The sequence below is a fragment of the Brassica rapa genome, unplaced genomic scaffold (genome assembly GCF_000309985.2).
Source record: "Brassica rapa cultivar Chiifu-401-42 unplaced genomic scaffold, CAAS_Brap_v3.01 Scaffold0625, whole genome shotgun sequence".
In the NCBI taxonomy this organism is placed as follows: Eukaryota; Viridiplantae; Streptophyta; class Magnoliopsida; order Brassicales; family Brassicaceae; genus Brassica; species Brassica rapa.
In genome coordinates, this window is record NW_022610565.1 from 1 (window position 1) to 21,728 (window position 21,728).

The 21,728-nt window shown below is 38.1% G+C and overlaps 2 protein-coding genes across 2 annotated transcripts; one reads left to right on the forward strand and one right to left on the reverse strand.

Annotated features, from left to right (window-relative positions):
- Positions 1-702: 702 nt before the first annotated feature.
- LOC117130665 lies at positions 703-9,903 on the forward strand. The gene is made up of 2 exons (XM_033283392.1): positions 703-1,998; positions 2,109-9,903. Exons 1-2 carry the CDS (start codon positions 1,138-1,140, stop codon positions 3,582-3,584), a joined length of 2,337 nt encoding a protein of 778 aa, XP_033139283.1. The 5' UTR covers positions 703-1,137; the 3' UTR covers positions 3,585-9,903.
- A 10,926-nt stretch (positions 9,904-20,829) lies between these two features.
- On the reverse strand, positions 20,830-21,701 carry LOC117130666. The gene has a single exon (XM_033283393.1). The coding sequence runs from the start codon at positions 21,514-21,516 to the stop codon at positions 20,989-20,991; it is 528 nt and encodes a 175-aa protein (XP_033139284.1). The 5' UTR covers positions 21,517-21,701; the 3' UTR covers positions 20,830-20,988.
- Between the last annotated feature and the right edge of the window lie 27 nt (positions 21,702-21,728).

A 21,728-nucleotide genomic window follows, 5' to 3' on the forward strand; every position in this document is an offset into this window, starting at 1 on the left:
TAGCTTTAATACTACTATATAGTTAGAGCTTTAATACTACAGTATTGTTAGAGATAATTAGGGAAATATTATGTTAGACCAAAAATATTATTAGTAATGAAAATGTGCAGTAACATTTTATAGGTAGATTTTTAAGGATTTCTTCCCTTTTAATAGTATAGATTTTTTTCTCAATGATAAAACCAAACTGAAAAGAATACATGGTCATAGATACGTATCGACCATCTCACCTTCACTTTCATCTCTTCGAAAGAGCTGGCTTTTGTTCCTAATGTATTCTTTTCAGTTTGGTTAAATATCTTCAAGGAAAAAAAGAAAGAAAGGACCAATTTTTTTGGACGTGAGAAAGCCAATTCTGAGTAGAGATGATAACATTTGAGTGGATTAATATAAACTTTGGAATGTTTTTATATCAAAATGTTAATTATTTGTGACAAGAAAATAAAAATAGTACTCTTTTCTAAGGTTGTCATTAATGAAAGAAAAATGACTAGACTAATACAAAAAAGTGAGGTAATGAAAAAAAACTAGACTAAACAAATCTTTTGAAAATGACTAGAGTGTTTTTAGAACCCTAGTAATTTTAATTTGAAAATCCACATCAGAAGTAATGATACCACGTCACTTAACACGAAGGAAAATCAAACGACGATCATTAACTTCTCCGAGACTGTTCTCCCACTAAACCCTAACTGTTTTTCGAAATCGTGTTCACTACAACTCTTCTCGGCAAAGCGGCTTCTCTGAAATAATCTCCGTAATCTTCTTCTCTAGTCTCCGTTTCTCTGAAATCGTGTGTCCGTAAGCTTCTTCTTCAGATTGGTTGTCTCCTCAAATCTCCGTAATCGTATTCTCTGGTATATTTCGAGGCTTTGCTCTGAGTTTTTCGAGTATTTGAGTGAGTATAATTAATGCTGTGAGTTAGATATATGTTTTGTCTGAGTTTGAGTTAGTATTCGTTACGGCTGATTTAGGATCCTTAACGACTGATTTATAGAAGGTAATTGTGACTGATTTAGTATTCTTTGAGACTGATTTATTTATGTAATGATGGCTGAGTTATGTTTTGTGGCTTGTTTATTTTATGTCTTTCTTCTGATTTATCATTGATATGTTATATATGTCTTTTTTGATCAGATGGATGTTTCCGAAGATCTAGCAAGGGATTACCCTCCAAGACTTTACCCTGAAGGGGCTTCTATTTTTGAAAACAAAAGCATTAATACGAATAGCCATTTTTCTGAGATCCCTCGACTTAGACAAGCAATTGGAATAGATGTGTGGGATAATCTGAAGACGTATCCTGTTGGATTGATTGCTAAACTGGCTGAGAGCAAATTGGTGTGGTCTGGTAAGACCGTACATTATCTACTTTGTAGACAGCTGCGAGTCTATAAGAAGGAGATTTGGTCTCTCGTTGTTGATCAACCTCTCAGGTTTAGCTTAATAGAATTTGGTGAGATCACGGGTTTAAACACAAATCCACTGCCAGAAGAAAGTTTTGAACCTGATCCAGAGAATTACAAAGCGTTGTGGGAGTTGTTGAAAGTGCCGCTTGGGTACGGACCCAAGTTTGATGAACTTATAGAAGCTTTAACGGAGTGTCCATTCTGGAGTGCTGATCAGCGGAAATGGTATGGGCTGTTGTTTCTTCAAGCCATTGGACTTTATGGCTTGCATCATAATTGTAGAATACCCTTTGAAAGTGCAAAAAGAGTATTCGATGATGACGCCCTGATGACTTATCCTTGGGGTCGGACTGCCTATGAATTTCTTGTTGATTCTATCAAGTTGTTGCATCCACAAGGAGGGTCGTACACCCTTAGCGGCTTCAAGGACGTGTTATTGGTTTGGGCGTATGAATCTGTCACAGTGTTCGGAGAGCTTTATGGCAGAAAAGTGAATCCAGACGAAATTCCGCTTTTGCGATGGGGTGGAAGTCGTACTCGTGCAAGTCTTGCTACTACAATAGCTAAGGAGATGAATGATCATGGAACGGTAAGGTTTAAATCAGACATATGAATCCTGTAATGTAATGTCTGAGTTATTGGATTATTTTATGGTTGAGTTGTTAATTTTAATGACTGATTTATGTTTTTGTGTTGTAGGTGCGTGTGAGGAAAATGGTGATGAAGGAGGGTCTAGAAGAGCTGTTTCCTCAGTGGAAGGATGAAGCAGATGACCCACAACTTGATAACCTAATTAAAGATATACATGCAGATAGGTTTGTTAGAGATTTTTATGTGCAATCGAATGAGAAGAACAAAAAAACGAAGGCTGGAGTTTCGTCAGAGGCTGAGCCACCCTCAAAGAAGCAGAAGAAAGGTAAGAAACAGAAGGAGGTGAAAATCAATGAGGGTGAAACTGCTGTTGTAGAGGAGAAGGAGAGTGCAAAGGAGAAGGGTCGTAGCGAAGCGGTTCTGCTGAACATAGTTGCTCATCTCGAGAAGTTGGACCGAAAATTTGACTCGAGATTAACAGAATACGACACCAAGTTTGGAGATTTTTCCCAAGGCCTTTTGGATACCATTGGAGATACAGTGAAAACTACAGTTGAAGAGCGTCTGAGAGTTTTGGGGGTGTCCAATAGTAGTCAACCTGAAGGTCAACACGTGATGGTCTCAGAAGACAACCAACAGCCGGAGTCCAATAGTGGTCAACCTGATGGTCAAAACGTGATGGTCTCAGAAGACAACCGACAGCCGGACTCCAATAGTGGTCAACCTGCATCTAAGACCCCTATTGATAAACAGTCCGAAGACAGCCAACCGCAAAAGACCCCTGATAAAGGCCAATCTGAGAAGAATCTGGCAGATGATATTGCTAAAGCTGATGCGAAAGGTATGGGAGCAAAGCTGAATTCGAAGGTTGTCAGGGATAAGGCTGCTGGGGTGAAAAAGAACTTGGATTCGGCGTTTGGTAATGCCGATGCAACAAATGCTGATTTGGTCTCTGATTCTCCTGGTAAGGAACCACCATTCGGACGCGGTTGCAGGGGCTTAGGGAAAAGAAATAACTTAGCGGCTGATTTGGAGAGGAATGAAGCTGAGTTAAAGAAGAAGCAGAAGCAAGAAGAAGCTGAGTTGAAGAGGAAGAAGAAGCAAGAAGAGGCTGAGTTAAAGAAGAAGCAGAAGAAAGAAGAGGCTGAGTTAAAGAAGAAAAAGAAGCAAGAAGAGGCTGATTTAAAGAAGAAGAAGAAGCAAGAAGAGGCTGACTCAAAGAAGGATATTCCTGCTTCAAAAAGGACTCGCAGTGGTACAATAAGAATACCCATTCCGACTAAGCAAATTAAGAACACCAAGTATTCAGACGAACTGTGGCCGGAATCTGATGTGGAGGAAGATGAAAGGAAAAGGTGTGGAAGAATAAAGGAGTATCGGCTGAAAGCTGTTCAATTATCTCCAGATGGGTCTCAAATGAGTGCGGAATTTGGTCCTTCTGTACCATTTCCCCACATCGGAGACAATGTAACGACGTGCATGAGAAAAGGTTTTGAACCTTCACCTGCAATATATGATCCCCTAGGACCTGTTGATCCGGTTAAAAGGGATAATCTTTTGCAACACCTAAAGCCACACGAGTAAGGACTTTTGCACCATTTCGTTGATTTTAGCTAATAAAAAGATTTTGCAGAGACTGAGTTGTGTTAAATTATCAGGGAAATTCCACATGGAGAAGCTCACGAGGATATTGAGTTCTACAGAATCCTCATCACTCCAAGACCTTGGCCCATCAAAGAATATGGATAGCTGGTTCAAAATGTAAGTATGCAGCTGAGTTATATTTACTTTACGGCTAAGTTATAAGTATGATACAGCTGAGTTATATATTATCTGTGCAGCATATTGCTTCGTATATTAGAGTCCTCATTCAAAGGTCCAAACAAGATCCCAGCCCATTCTGGTCCAAGCGCGTCGCCTTTATAGACTCTTGGTTCCTTGAATCATGGGTTAACGATTATAAGCAGTTCGAAGTCAAACCGGAAATGGTCAAATTCAAAGGAAATGGTTACGAGAAGTTAGCAAACGGTTTGATCCCCACAGACATTCAGACAAAGTTGCGGTGGTTTACAGATGTAGATCACTTGTACGGAATGGTTAATACTGGCGGCAATCATTGGGTGGGTTTTCACGCGGATCTGCATAAAGAGAAGGTTGATTGCTATGATTCAATCGTTGGAGAGCAAACACTCGAAAGTGATCGGAGAATGCTAAAATTCTTTGGGCCGCTTACTCGTATGCTCCCTGCGATTCTGAATGCCCTTATTCCTGATGATATCCGAGTCCATACCAAGAAAGATTTTGTATTCAGACGAAGAACAAAACGTATTGTTCCACAAAACAACCTGAGAGGCGACTGTGGAGTGTATTCATTGAAGTTCGTCGAGTGTCTAGCGCTTGGTGTAGCTTTTGATGGGATATCGGATGAAAATATTCAAGGTCTGAGAATGAAGATGGCAGCAGATGTCTTCAATGAAGGAAGTTGTTGTAGTTTGGTAGGGTCGTTTGGCGATGAATGAAGATGAGTTTTGTATGACTTATGGCTAGATATTTTGTACTTGACTTAAAGTTATGATTTGTTTATCGTAACTCAGCCACCTTGTTTAAATTACGCAGCCGTTACGTTAGATATAGCTCAGCCAAACCTCAAACCATACCCTAAAATAGGGAAATATTTAATAAGTCAGCCGATTCGTCTTCATAAAACAGCCGTTTAGGTAGATATAGCTCAGCCAAACCTCAAACCATACCCTAAGATAGGAAAATATTTAATAAGTCAGCCGATTCGTCTTCATAAAGCAGCCGTTAAGGTAGATAAAAGTCAGCCATACCTCAAACCATACCCTGAATTAAAATAATTGATATGTTTATACTTAAAAATGTTATAACATTCCCTAATAAGTGAATATATAATCAACCGAACGTCTCTTATTTATTGAATTAACGAGTTTAGAATCGATCATGATCTTGAGGTATATGTTGTCTTGCAGTTACTTAAAACCTTACATGTAGATATAGAGTGTGATCATAATACAACTCTCCTAAACTATATACAACGCATTTTAAGACTAAATTTATGTTATTTGTTATATTTATCACACCGTTATTCCAAATCCTAAACATAAATCCCTAAATAAACAAACCTAAACTCTAAATACTAAACCCTAAACCCTAAATCCCAAATATTAAATCAGCCGTAATAGGCTATATAACTCGGCCGCCACGTTTGTTAAATGTTGTCGTTTGGCGGGAAATAAGATAAATGAATTTTGAGAAATTTCAATTCCCGCCGTTTCACGTTCTATGTTTCTCTATATATAGTGCCCTCTCTAATACCCTTTCTTACGCCTTTATCTCTCTAGAAAAAACCTAAACAATATCTCTCTATCCCCATCAAAAGCCATGCCGATTGTTCCTGAAAATTCAGAGAGGTTAGAGAACAGTGTTTTTGCGATACTAAGCTCTGCAAATCGTGAAAACCTCCCTGTTCTATACCCTGGTCCGTGTGACTTGCTTGACACAACCAGCCCTACATGGTTTAAATTTTTGACTGATCTCTCCCTGGTCATCCCGACGATTCTTGCAGAAGGATGGGTTCATGCATGGCCGACATACTGCGACATTTCCGATCATTTTAAAGAACGCTGGTTTCTTCAACTCGCTGTAAGGCCGGACATTTGTTCATATATATTAATATATACCATCGGTCTGTAATCTTTGTATTTTTTGTTTGCCGTAGCGGACAAACACATGGGATCGAAGGCATCATTTGACAGTTTGGCGTAATTTTAATCTTGTGGCCAGAAGTCTATTTCGTTGTCAGATGCGCCATTTGAGGTGGACTTGGTTGGAAGGAGGCGAGAAGCCAACTTGGATGCTAACCAGCGTTTGGCTTGATCTCTGCCACATGTTTGAAGAGTCTGGTCCAGATAATTTTGGTTCCTGAAAGTCTTTTCGTGTTTGTATTTTGAACTTCATTATTTCAGCCATAACTTGTTTCAATGATTCAGCCGCAACTAGTTTGAATGTAATCTCTACCACATGTTTGAAGAGTCTGGTCCAGATAATTTTGGTTCCTGAAAGTCTTTTTGTGTTTGTATTTTGAACTTCATTATTTCAGCCATAACTTGTTTCAATGATTCAGCCGCAACTAGTTTGAATGTAATCTCTGCCACATGTTTGAAGAGTCTGGTCCAGATAATTTTGGTTCCTGAAAGTCTTTTCGTGTCTGTATTTTGAACTTCATTATTTCAGCCATAACTTGTTTTAATGATTCAGCCGCAACTAGTTTGAATGTAATCTCGGCCAAACATTTTATATAATTCAGCCATAACTTGTTTCAATAACTCAGCCGTAATTATATTTTGAAACGCATTATTTCTGTTTGTGAATGTTATCTCGGCCACATATCTAATATAAATAACTCAGTCATCATTGTATTTAAATAACCCAGCATCGATTTAATTTTAAGAGGCGGTATATGGGAAGTTCCATCATTATGCGCGTGGGAAAATTTTGCTGCCATGATAATATCGAGACTCATTATTACGAGTTTTTATATATATGTTTCATTTACAATATCGAGACACTGATATTATATTGTATTTTATATATTTAATAGTATTATATATGTGATGTCGTATCTCTTCTTACAAAGTAAAACAATTTTTAGTTTCCAAGGACTTTGAAATCTATTTTAACAATGTCTTCCTCATCCTTCACCTCAGGAAATTATTACAGACGACGTAGGAATACGGAAAGAGGAACGCCGAAAGAGTGTTGGTGTGGTGCACCATCTGACATTTTTACATCTGGAAGCGAAACAAATCCAGGAAGATTGTACTATTGCTGTGCAAAAGGATATCATAAGGTTAGTTCTGGTTCTTATTTCCCATGTTCGGAAACGTAATACTTAGATCTGGTTACATTGGTGAAAACAGAGTCATTTATTCAAATGGGCGGATGAGTGCTTGGTGGAAGAGGTTGAAGATATTAAGGCAGTGATAAATGGCATGAATAGAGACATCTCGGAGTTGCGAGTTAACGTTGCTCGGTTGGCGAATGGAGTAAAGACAGAATCTGAGAGAAAAGGAGGCGAATGTTTGAGTGAGAGTCGGTGTTTGAGGAATGTGGTTGTTTGTGTGGCTGGAATGGCGATACTTTGCTACTACTACTTCTCTGTTTAGTCATGTTTTGTCATCATAAGTCAGCTTTCGCGTGTTATGTAACTCAGCCTCTATTAACTTTTAAGTTGTTTTAACTCAGTCGTATGTAAACAAAACTATGCGTTTATTAATATATAACTCAGCCGTTAAATCAAATTGATAAAAGCGAGAATGTTTTGTTACTTCTGGTAAATGACATAAATAGCCTTTGGTTAATTTTATTTACTTTTATGCTCAGATAGTCTCATCAACCAGTAACATTGATTGACCTAACAATTAGAAAAAAAAAACATTGTCGGAAACGGAGAAGGAACCGCAAGGATACGAAATCGCTGTCGACATTGTGTTTACTTCCTGTTCCTAAAAATAACTGTGAGATCTCTGTTATCGTTATCGTTATCGTTCGTTTGTATCATCTTCGCCGCATTCATATCTACAAGTTCGTCTTTTCGGTAGGATGTCGCGACGTTAAATATTGATTTGGGGTTTTGTTTCGAGTGAGTTAGGGCTATGTTTCGAGTGAGTTAGGGTGTAGTTGTGATTAGGTTATTGTTGTGTTGTAGCTGAGTTATTGTTATGTTGTGGCAGAGTTATTGTTATGTTTTCCCTGAGTTATTGTTATGTTTTCCCTGAGTTATTGTTATGTTGTGTCTGAGTTATTTTAATGTTGTGGCAGAGTTATTGTTATATTCATTGAGTTATTGCTATATGTCGTGACTGAGTTATTGTTTGTTTATTTGTTCAGATGGATGTTTCTGATGTTAAATCACAGGGTTACCCTCCAAGACTTTATCCTGTAGGGTCTTCTAACCTAGAAAATAAAGACATTAATCACAATTTCCGTTCACGAGATTTACCTCATATTATAGAAATACTAGGAGAAGATGTATGGAAAGCACTGGTGAACTCTCCCATTGGAGTAGTTGCTAGGCTAGTTGAACGCCGAAGCGTGTGGTCTGGTAGAACAGTACACTATCTACTATGTAGACAGCTGCGAGTACATAGGAAGGAGATATGGAATCTGGTGGTTGATGAGCCTATCAGGTTTAGCTTGGTAGAATTTGGTGAGATAACTGGGTTAAACACTGGTCCATTGCCAACAAAAAGTTTTGAACCTGATCCTGATAAATACAAACCGTTTTGGGCGAAGCTGAAGGTGTCGCTTGAGAGGGGACCCACGTTGGATGAACTGAAGAACTCAATAGAGGTCTGCCCGAGTTGGACATTTGAAGAGCGTAAATGGCTAGGGCTATTAGTTCTTCAACACATGGTACTTTATTGTTTGCATCCAAATTCTCGGGTGCCATTTGAAAGTGCCAAAAGAGTGTTTGACGATGAAGCCATGAAGTCGTATCCATGGGGTCGGACTGCATACGAAGTTCTCATTGACTCTATTAAAACGTTGGCTCCAGACAGGGGGTCATACACATTAAGCGGCCTAAAGGATGCGTTATTGATTTGGGCGTATGAATCCATCGTCTGCTTTGGCAAGTGTTTTGGGAGAGTGGTGAATAATGAAGACGTTCCACTTTTACGATGGGGTGGAAAGCGTACTCGTGCAAATTTCGAAAACTTGTTGTCTGCCGAGATAAAACAACATAGCCAGGTAAGGTGTAACGCTGCGTTTTTATTTCTTAAATGGCTGATTTATTAGACTTAATGGCTGAGTGTTGTGTTTATTTGGTGGCTGAGTTATATTATGTCCTGGTGTTACAGGTGCGTGTTAGGAGAATGGTTTCGAAGGAGTCAATCGAAGAGTTGTTGCCTGAATGGTCGTGTCAACCTGACGATCCACAACTCGTTAACTTGATAACAGACATACATGCAGGTAGATTTGTAAAAGGTTTTTGGGAAGTGCATGGAAATGCGGAGGGGAAGGGTAACGAGAAGAAGAAGAAGAAAGCTGAGCCACCCACTAAGAAGCAGAATAAAGTTAAGACCAATGAGGTTGAAGCTGCTGCAATGGGAAAGGGTTCAAGCGAAGAGGAAGGTATTAAAAATTTGGGGAACAACGCGAGTCTGATGGTCATTGCGAGTACTCTGGATAAACTTTCCAGAAAATTTGATCTGATGGACGCGCGATTTAAAAAACCATTGGTGGACCAGAAGTCGATAGATGACATGGTGAAAGTTGCAGTGGAGGAGCGTCTGAAAGTTATGGGGATAGGAAAAAATCCCCAAAACAAAGAAAATCTTTCAAACGTCGCCGCCGACCAACAACCTGAACCGTTGTCATCACCGCAGCCTAATACCCAGCAGAAGTCTGTCTGTAGTCCACTGTTAGCTGAAACCCCTGGAAAGGACATGGGACCTAGGAACAATTTGTCCAACGAGCTTGATAAGGAGAGAGGGATGAAAAAAACTTTGGATAAGGAGTTTGGAACACATGCTGAAGATGAGGGTGCTAATGTTCTTGATTTCCTATATGTTTCTCCTGCAAAAGCAACTAAGGCTGAAGACTTACGTTGCCGCTCCACGCGCAACCGTACTATAAAGGATGAGGATGCAGAAGATAAGAAAAAAGCTGTGCAAGCAGAGGCTGTGTTGAAGAAGAAGGAGAAAGCTGCCGCTAAGAGAAAAGCGGCTGCCTCAATGAAGCAAAAACAGCCTGAGTTAAAGAAACCAAAACAGGCTGAGTTAATGAATGAAGAACAGGCTGAGTTAAAGAATCAAGAACAGGCTGAGTTAATGAATGAAGAACTGGCTGAGTTAAAGAATCAAAAAGCCGATAATGAGAAGAGAAAGAATATAACTACACCGCGTGCCAATGTAAAAAGATGCAAGGTTGAAGATTTTGTAGAGGACAATGAATTTGCTGTAATGACCGATGAAGTTCTTGCGGGGGAGAATGAAATCTTGCCAGAATCGCCTATGGCGAGTCAGGAATTGATTAGATCTGCTATAGTAAAGGAATATCGGGAGAAAATGGTTAAATTATCTCCACAAGGGTTTGCATTGTCTGAAAGGTTCTTCAAGACCAGTTTTTCCATACATTGGAGACAATGGAACGACGTGCATGAGGAATAATGTTGAGCCTTCATCAGCAATATATGACCCTCTAGCACCTGTTGATCCGATTGTATTGGATAAACTTATGCAACACATCTCGAGAATTCCACCCAAACCACCAGCACCAGCAAAGAAAAGAGTTGTAAGATCCGCCGCTCGTGAGGGTGACTTCTACAGCATACTCATCCTTGAAAGACCGTGGCCGCATAGCCAATATGGATGGTTGTTTGATGATGTAAGTCTATAATTACGACAGAGTTTTACATTATATTTCAGCTGATTTCTATCTTCTATTAAGGCTGACTTATATATTTGTTTACGGCTGACTTGTTAATATTTATTGTGTTGCATATCTCTGCGTATATTAACGTCCTCATTAAGAGGTCCATGCGAGATCCCACCCCATTCTGGACCAAGCTAATTGCCTTCATTGATCCTTGGTTCTTGAAGAAGTGGGTTGACGATTACAAGCAGTTCAAGATAAAACCTAATATGATGAAGTTCACAGGGAATGGTTATGAAAATCTTGTACACGGTAAGCTTCCCTGTAACTTTCAAACAAACTTGAAGTGGTATGAACACGTGGATCACTTGTACGGATGTCTTCAACCGGCGGAAATCACTGGGTGGCTTTTCACGTGGATCTGAAGAAGGTTAAGGTTGATTGCTATGATTCAATCATTGGAGAGGTAACAGCCAAAAGTGCTTCGAAAATGCTTGAAGAGTTTAAACCGATAACGCTTATGCTTCCCGATATTTTGAATCAAAACATTCCTGCCAATCTCCGAACCCCGAGTAGGAAGAAGTTCGCATTCAGGAGGATGAGCAAAAGGTACACTCCACAAAACACCCAGATTGGCGATTGTGGGGTGTATGCGTTGAAGTTTGTGGAGTGTCTAGCGCTTGGTGTAAGTTTTGCTGGGATAAACGATAAAAATATTCAAGGTTTACGGTTGAAGATGGCGGCAGAGATCCTTGATGAAGGAGGAAACATGGCGTAGAACAATTAGCTTTCCAAATGAATCTGTGTTTGTTATTTTCAATCAGACTTTCCAATTACCTTAAGTTGTTTAATGTTGTTTTATTTTATTAAGTCAGTCGTTACGTTAGATATAGCTCAGCCAAACCTCAAACCATATCCTGAATTAAAATAATTGATATGTTTATACTTAAAAATGTTATGACATTCCCTAATAAGTGAATATATAATCAACCGAACGTTGTATATACTTGAATTAACGAGTTTAGAATCGATCATGATCTTGAGGTATATGTTGTCTTACAATTACTTAAAACGTTACATGTATATATAAAGTGTGATCATAATACAACTCTCCTAAACTATATACAACGCATTTTAAGACTAAATTTATGTTATTTGTTATATTTATCACACCGTTATTCCAAATCCTAAACATAAATCCCTAAATAAACAAACCTAAACTCTAAATACTAAACCCTAAATCCTAAATCCCAAATATTAAATCAGCCGTAATAAGGATGAACTCAGCCTAAGTAAAAATGAAATCAGCCCCCGTTAACACTAATTCAAACGTAACTCAGTCGTATTTAACACTCCTTTGTAAATATGTATTATACTCCCTCTGTTCCTGAAAGAAAGAATATAATCAATGTTTACAGTTAAATTAATTATTTATGTCATTATACATTTTCCAATAACCATCAACCAATAGTATTTAATCAATTCAAATATTTTCAATTAATTTTTCTTAAAAGCATACAATTTATAAACATTAACTACTAAAAGTACCTTAAAATTCTAGAAAATCTATTATTTTAGAACAAACAATAACTCTAGAAAATCCTACTTTTAAGAACAGAGGGAGTATTATTCAACCTTCTCGAATTTTCGTTATACTCAGCATCAGAATTATTTTAAAAGTTGCAGTTCATATTCCAGTATCGAAAATCGTGAACATTATTATGCGTGTGGGATTTTTTGGCTGCCATGATAATATCGAGATTCATTATTAGTATGTCTTTACATATAGGGATACTTATATATTGTGTGATTATCCGAACTAATAAATCAAAATTAATATTAGTCGCTTCAATCAATTATGCCGCCCTTTATTAGGCGTGTGAAAATAACTCAAGGTTCAAATCGAGACCTTTATACTATCGAGACAATAAATTTTCGTTAATGGAGTTTCTTGTTAGGTTGGTTTAATTCAGTCCTATGTAAACGATAACCTGACCGAAACCGTAAATCAGTCTTTTGATAAATCAGTATGTTTTAATAAAATCATTTAATAACCGAAAATTAAGTTAACTCAGCCGTGAAAACAAATAATTCAGTATTCAAATAGCATTTACCTAGCCTAAGAAACAATTACTCAGCCTGAGAAACAATTAACTCAGCCTCTAAATAGATTTTACGTTGCCTTAGGAACCATTAACTCAGTCTTCAAATATATTTAACTTAGCCAACGAAACAATTAACTCAGCCCTTGGAAACAATTAACTCGTAGTCGAAGAGATGCTTTCCAAAGGACATGAATTATCTCGTAGTCGAAGAGATGCTTTCCAAACAACTCCAACAGATCATTTTTTATCTATAAATACAAAGCGCACAATGCCACAAATACAAACCCTCATTAAGTGATCAAGTGGCAATGGAAGGATCGAAAAGATCGATGAAACGTCCTATGGAGGATGTCTATGGCGCGGATGTTGTCGAAGGTTATAACAAAGGGAAAATGGAAACGACGGAGCATTACAGGGCGCTTCTCCGCTTGGCCAAGGAACAAAGGCAATCTGAATCTGAATGGAACGACGCCTCCAGCAAAGTAAATTCTATTGCTGCGCGCATGGAATTGCTTGATGCCGTTATCAAGGCCGACGGCAAATTTGACCTCGTGGCTGAGTTGGAGACACTTACCGCTCAGCATTGTGAAGCCGAAGCAGAGTTGGGAGCTGTGAAGGTCATCGACCCTGACTGGTGTAAGCTTCATGAAAAATGGATGCTGGATGATTAATCTCATGTCATCAACTTCTCTTTTATTTTTATGTTTTTTAAGACCGGATTTTATGTACTATGTAACACACATCATGTTTTATTTTCTACCTATTCATATAACTCAGTCGTGACATAAATTAACACAAATCAGTTTTTATGCATCAATAACTCAGCAAGACGGTTCATTTATCCAGACCAGTGTAAATCGAGACCATTATTATGCGCGTGATCAAATTCAGTTGCCATGAGTTTTTCGATGTTTTCCTCGACTCTAATTGGCCAGTAAGATATAATTCAGCCAACTCAGTCGAAACATGATTCGCGACGGTTGGGATTTCACGTGAATTTTAATAAATCAAATTTAATATTAGGCGTGAAATAACATTAACTCAGCTGTAAAAAGAATTAATTCAGCCTTCAAATAGCATGTACCTAGCCTAAGAAACAATTAACTCAGCCTTGGAAACAATTAACTCAGCCTTTAAATAGCATTTAATCAAATATCAGAAAATAACATTATTATGCGTGTGAGAATTTTTGGCTGCCATGATAATATCGAGACTCATTATTAGTATGTCTTTACATATAGGGATACGGCAAGCATTCATGTATTATAACTAACAATAACTCAGCAAGACGGTTCATTTATCCAGACCAGTGTAAATCGAGACCATTATTATGCGCGTGATCAAATTCAGTTGCCATGAGTTTTTTCGATGTTTTCCCCGACTCTAATTGGCCAGTAAGATATAATTCAGCCAACTCAGTCGAAACATGATTCGCGACGGTTGAGATTTCACGTGAATTTTAATAAATCAAAATTAATTTTAGGCGTGTGAAAATAAGTCAAGGTTCTAACAAATATCGAGACCTTTATACTATCGAGACAATAAAATTTTCTTTAATGGAGTTTCTTGTTAGGTTGGTTTAATTCAGTCCTATGTTTTAATCAAATCATTTAATAACCGTGAAATTAAATTAACTAAGCTGTAAAAACAAATAATTCAGTCTTCAAATAGCATTTACCTAGCCTAAGAAACAATTAACTCAGCCTTGGAAACAATTAACTCAGCCCTTAAATAGATTTTACTTAGCCTTACAAAAATTAACTCAGCCTCCAAATAGATTTTACGTTGCCTTAGGAACCATTAACTCAGTCTTCAAATATATTTAACTTAGCCAACGAAACAATTAACTCAGCCTATAAATAGCATTTAATCAAATATTAGAAAACAACAACTTAGCCATAGAATATTAGTTTCGACATACAACATACTGGAATAGCAAATAACATAAAAAGATAAGTTTCGATACATTACATCTTCACCACTTCCTTGTGTCCCTTAACAGGCTTATCGGTTCAAAATCACGTAAGAACAAGCCGAGCTCTTTGATCCAGAAACAGCGGTTACACATGTTATCATCCTTAGTGACATCAATGTGCTACAAGCAGTGACATTGTCGCTGCACAAGATTTGCACATTGGCATCTGTAGAACGATGACATAAAAAAGCTAATGAACAGGACCTTATGGTCGCGAAAATAGTCACCATGCCACAAACCCCAACCCCATTTAACAAAGCGCACTAGTTTACCGATCCTGTCAACAGATTCTAATGGAATACCATGAAAATACTTCCCTTCATCCTCAAAGATTGCTCGAGTCATTGCGTGTGTATACACAGCACGCTCATATCGAGCATCTGCTGCACGCTCATATCGAGCATCTGCTGCACGCTTCATGAGAGAAAGCCCTTCTTCATGAAGGTCCAAGGAGTAGAAAAACTGTACACCTTTAATATAAAGCGTGCTTGGATTTCCCACATCGTAGCAAGCTTTCAACAACTCAGAAGGCATATTGAGTCCCCAGGGAACGGATAAAACATCGAGGAAATGGTAAACCCCACGCCGCTCTGCTAACGCCTTCATCGACCTCGACGATGCTTTGAGGCCATAGAGATCTTGGATGGAGTTACGGGCCGCACGTTCAACCACTACCGCCTGAATTTTTTTAGCAATTCAAGAAGAGGGAAAAATTCCATTTACTCTCTCAGGGGTGAAATTGATTTAGATAGACAGAGAAAATGTGTAAACATATAGAGTTGAAAGTCTTATTATTGGCAGTGTGAAACTCAGTCGTCTGACGACCTTTCTTTTTTTTTGGCGGGAATTTTTAAAGAATAAACATGAAAATCAACAAATCAGCCGTAATACAAAAACATTAAAACCATAAACTAAGCCGTAATACAAAAACATGAAAATCCCTACAACACTTGCTTACATCGGACAAGTTTTCGCATAATGATATAAGAAAAATAGGATCAAATCATCCTATTTCATACTACTAATTCAAAATAACTCAGCCGTTAAAAGGTAACTCAGCCTTAGTAAACAAAAACTCAGCCCATGTTAACACTAACCCAGCCGTTACGCATATCAGAGTCGTTGAGATGCTTTCCAAAGGACATGAAAAATAACAGCCCGGCCATAAGTATTAACTATTAAAATCAACAACCTAGACGTAAGAAAAACATGAAAATCAACAAATCAGCCGTAATACAAAAACATTAAAACCATAAACTAAGCCGTAATACAAAAACATGAAAATCCCTACAACAACCCAGACGTAATAAAAACATGAAAATCAACAAATCAGCCGTAATACAAAAACATTAAAACCATAAACTAAGCCGTAATACAAAAACATGAAAATCCCGACAACACTTGCTTACATCGGACAAGTTTTCGCATTATGACCACTCTGTCTACATCGAGAACATGTGTGCTCTTTCCTAGGACGTTTGTTTGATAGTGCAACTTCTAAAGCAGATTTCATCCTATTTTTCTTCGGCCTGCCTGGTGGTTGACGTACAGTCGGGGGCAAGCAGCGTTGGTTAGCCACGAGTTCTGGAACAGGTTGCGCTGAATCAACCGGCATGACCGATTCAGCGTATGCGCTAACCAAATAATTACTGGTATAGTAAGGACTGCACAGGGATATACGAGAAACATTCATGTACTCCGCCGCTGCGATTGCGTGTACACATGGTAATTTCTCGAGTTCGAAACGGCGACATGTGCACTTTCGCTCTACCAAATTAACAACATGCAAAGACTCGCCGGAAGATCCATATTTAACTTCAGTGTGATGATCATCAATCCTCTGTACCGCCAAATCTCTTGCGGCAGTTACACGACCCTATTAAAAAATATATAATTAATGTGAAACGACTGACTTAGTACATCTTAAGGGCTGACTTAAGAGCTGTAAAGACTGACTTATGAATTTAAAGGCTGACTAATTTTTTTAAAGGCTTACTTACATGTAGTAGTTTTTCCACACCACGAGTAAGCGTGGTTCGCTGCGATCTGGCATCCTCTCTTCGTTCAGCAAACCATCTGGTCATCATAACCCGTATCGATTCTAATATCCGAACAATGTTAAGACCTCTAGCATTCGACAATGCTCTGTTCATTGATTCCGCTATGTTCGTAGTCATCAAATTGTACCTCTCGCCCGGGAAATGAACACGCGTCCACAGTCGGACATCAGCCCTTTGGAGGTAGCCGTGGAGTGCTGGATTAATCGCTTCAATCTCCTCAAAATCTGAGTAAAGTCAGACATCCTAAAACATCTCGCCGCTTTCTTCACCAGACGAAATGCATCTTTTCCTTTGTACCGTCCCAGTATATTCTTATATAGATGGTACGTGCAAATTCCACGAGAAGCAAGCGGATACACATTTGTAATTGCTTTCCCAATCGAGTTATGCCTATCCGAGATTATCGCAAGACCCTCGTCGTCAGGAATCAAAAGTTTTAGTTGCGTAAAAAACCAATGCCAGGAATCATCATTTTCAGTGTCAACCACTGCGAAGGCTATTGGAAAAATCTGAAAGTTACCATCCTGAGCTAGTGCTGTGAGAAGCGTCCCTTTTTATCTACCATTAAGAAACGTACCGTCGACAACCACAACTTTGCGCATGAAAGGAAACCCATTTACGCTCGCACCAAACGCAAGAAACACATACATGAATTTTCCATTCTCATCGATTTGAAGACGCGCAACTGTACTCGGATTTTCCCTTATTATCATGTATAAGTAAGAAGGCAAGCGTTCAAACCCACTCTCAGGTGTTCCCTGAACGATTTCCCTTGCAAATTTCAGCGTCCGGTAAGATTTCCAATATTTCATCTGTTCACATGAAAAACGATACACATAACTCAGCCACATCATACAATTAAGTCAGTCACAACGTAAAACTAATTCAACACTATTTTAATATAACTCGGCCACATTGTGTAAATATATCAGCCGCTACGAAACACATATTACTCAGCTGTTTCGTAAACATAACTCAGTTACACCAAAGGAATTACCTTTACACCAAACTGCTTAGTGATAGCTATTCCAACACTCGTAGGGTGAACGGCCGAACCAACGTCGCCGAGAAAGTTCTTGTACACTCTCCTAAAATATCTGGTGTTGCATTTCGACATCGATTAGAACGCTCAGTTGTAGAACATGTATGATTCGATTCGTAAATACAAACATAGAACGCCGGGGATTCCCCTTTGGTAGAAGCACGAACCCTCCAGATACATCCATCAACCCAACACTTAACAATGAATAATGTTCGGGTTGATATGTCTACATCATAATCAAATCGATCCTTCACTGTAAGAAGTTGCAGTCGTCTCTCCAAATCGGCTTTACTCTCGTATTTGCCCTACCGCAAGATTTAACGACGACATCTCCAACCTTGGAAGAACCTCCTCACTCTCTTTAGACCCGCTCATCGAGAAGTTCTGATATATCTTCTTGGGAGGTATCGTTGGTGACTCTTCGTCTTCTAAAGGAGACTCACCGTATGAGCTGAAGTTATCATCTTCAGATGACGCACCGTCCGAGTCGTCGAACATATCAAATCGGCTATCAAATTCATCGTCTTCTTCGTTTTCTTTGCCTGTTTCATCTTCTCCGCCTACGTTCTGATTTTCTCCTTCCACAATACCAGAGCAATCAATCTCATTGTCATCTTCTTCCTTCTCCGAACTGCAACCATCGTAACTCCCACTGTAATTATCGTCTCTGGACTCAACTTCTGACGCTTCTACTTCTGACGCTTCTACTTCTGAGCTAAAACTGAAGTTTGTTTTAGTCTTCTCTCTTGCTCTGTCGTCCTTGTTCTCCGTAATCTCAACACAAAGACGTAGTTATTCGATTTTTTTTAGGGCTACAAAACCTTGCAACTGCCGAGTATTGGACACGTACACTGGTGGAGTGTCGTGCGCCATTGTTTTCAATGATTTATTCGAGAACATGTAGCTTAGCTGAATATGATCACTCATTTCATTTAATCCGTAATCATCGAGAACAGACTTTGCGAAAGCTTCATGTGTAGAGTTCTCATCTAAATGGAGAACTCTACACCCTCTACTATCAGCGTTGAATACATATTTGTTTTTCTTAATCCAGTTACCGGAAACAATAATAACCAGATCCATAACCAACTAAGATAGATGAAGAAGAGAAATAACGGGTATGAAAGGGGAGGAGAGGAATATGAACAGGCTGATTAAAACTTAGTTTTGAAGTTCTTTCGTTACTGAAACAAATAGAAAAAAAATATCCCAAAACAATAAAAAAAGGAAATTAAGGCACATACACATAACAAAAAAGAAATAAAGTATATGTCCATAATATAATTAGGCTAGAGTATTTTGTGTATTTTATGTAATATTACTTGTTTTATCCTTTGAACAATCTCAACCATTGATTTTTATTTTTCTTTTGTTTTTTTTTCATTTTCTTTTTTTCTTTGTCTTTTTTATTCTTTTCCCCTCCAAATTTTATTGATGTATATCTTTTGAAGCAAATATAATTCAACCAAATTATTATGTTACTAAAGATATACATATCTTTTTACATATGGCATAACTTAAAATTTTTAAAACAGATTTTTAAACAATATCGACAAAAATTATACTATACTATTTATTAAAATAAAATAGTACATTTAATTAAACGTATTTAAAACAATGTGTTACTAATATTTATAGTAGTATATTATTCTATTTACGTAAATAGTATAATTTTTTGGAGCTCTCTCCTCTTCTACCTCCTTCCTTCTCCGGTTCTCCCTCCATCTCCTCCCTCCTCTTCTTCTTCTTCCTCCCTCCTCCTCTTCTTTTTCCTCTCTCCTGCCTTTGCTCTTACTTCTCATCCCTCCTTCTCCCTCCACCTCCTCCTCCTCTTCCTCTCTTCTTCTTCCCTTGTTGCTCCTCCTCTTCAAATGCATGCTACTTTTGAATATTTTTATGTATTTTTTATACTATTTACTTAATATACATAGTACGGTATAATATGTTTATAATATTAGATGTACGTGACACACGTTCGTGAGGAGAATAAAATTAAAAATATGCCAAATTGTCCCATCAAATAGTGATTACTGTAGTATTGTTATATTCTTTATTTTATGTTCTCTTATGTATATACACCAAATTCTCCCTAATAAAATGCAAATTTCTTCTTGTTTTGTTTTTTAATTAGTAAATTAGATTTATTTAATTATGATTTTTTTTTGATAATTTATGAACCTTTAAAACAATACAAAAAAAAATTATGGACCCATGGCAAATGCTCATGTTGCCATGGGTAAGAGACGGCACTGGTGTGTAGGCCTATGGATTAGCTTTGTGACAGGCTCCTCAGATATTAAAGCACAAACTTGTGGTTTCATTTTGTATCTACTGGGGATATGGAGAATGATGGTCAGTTGGTGACTTTGCGATTTTTCCGAAGACAGTAGATTTTTTACGCCTCCGTCTGTGGTTTCTGCTGTCGGTTACAGACAACCCGGTTTGCTTGGTTCTCCTTCGGAATAGCAGATTTGTAACTCCTCCTTATGTCCATCGAAACTAAGGCTCAATCAAACATTATCAGAGACAGAATGGTCAAATATGTGTCTTGGGAAAGGTAATTGTGCTTTTCAAGCAAGAAATGTCTTTTTGAGTAAGAAAACTCAAAATGTAAACAACTCTAGTATTTGAAATAAATAAATAAATTTATTAGAACAATATATTTTCAATTACTATTCAGTTGAAAATAAATATAAAATGTATTAAAATTTTAAAGCGATATTTTCGTGTAACAGATAAGAAAATGATAAAATATGACACTTTTTAGGGAACAAAGAGAGTAGCAGTTAATATATGTTGATTATTATGTAATCGTCAAGATATACTTGCTCCACCAAAACAAGATTTAATAAACTAGTGGTAATAAACCACAGACACGTTGGACATATCTCAAGAAATTTAGTTCTTATTATAAAATGAAAGAACTGAAGAAGTAACAAACCGAAATTTATAGACCGAACGGACCGGTTAAGCCCTGACATTTGGTGTAAGGGAATAGAGATTTGGTCCGCACAATCTTAGGGTAGGAACCTTAAGAACAAGACCAAACTTCTCTTTAACTTCAAATCTATCTCCTTAAGGAGCTTTAATCAAACGAATGTAGAAGTGAAGCTAATTTGTATAAACCCATCATCGCCGCCTAATCGCTGCGCAAAATGATCCGAACAGACCCAAAGGGTAGGTACTTATAATCATTCCCACTGATATCAAACGAACTAACAAAAAATAGAAAAAAATGATATGTAAAGAGTGGAAGAAAGCCAAAATACAAAATCAAGAACGCAGTTTAGATCTCATGAATATAACCACAGATTCAGTTTATATATTTATTAGAATAACAAAAAGGAACAAGTTCATTTCTCCTGATTATTCATAAGATCTCAGAAAGCCAAAAAAGAACATTTTATCTCTACTTTTGAGCAGAACTCACTTGCTGCCTGGACCAGCGAGCGCAATCCTGGAATCTCATAACCAGTCCGCTACATATCAACGGGTTGCCAACGTTCTCCTCGTAGCATTTCTTCCAGGCTTCGTGATCCGAAGAGCAAGGCATTGGTTTCGGTTCAGGGATCTTAAACTCTTTCTCCCTCAAATCTTTAGCCCTCTCTGTCACTTCACCGACAATGTTCTTTTCTCGTCTCTCCACCTTCTCAAGAACCTTCTCGCTCTCTGTCAACACGGATTTGATCGATTCCAGCTCCGTGTTTGCTGCTCCTTGTTGCGGAATTGGGAAGAAGAATGGTGGGGTCTGGGTCGGTAACTCTGCCACTGGCTTCGGTTTCTCTGCTGCATCACGGTGTGTTCTCGCTTGATCTGCATTGTTCTGTGGAGGTGAGACTTTGGGTTTGGTTCTCTTCGCCTTTCTCTTCGGTTTTTCGTTGCCTTGAGCTAACTGATTGATCAGCTTCGGCGTGATCTGGATCGAGTAATCTCCCATATTACAGGAGTAAAAGAGATGAAAATCTACATCAAGAAACAACAGTATATCTTCAGACGGTTCCGACAGGTGCTACAATATTCACATCTGGTTAAAGCACTTCGAGATCATAAGATAGAAACCAAAAGCAAACAAAATATGTAATAAACATTTATTTTATCGTGTCAACTTCAGATTCCGAATACATGAGTGCCAAGAACCAAACATATACA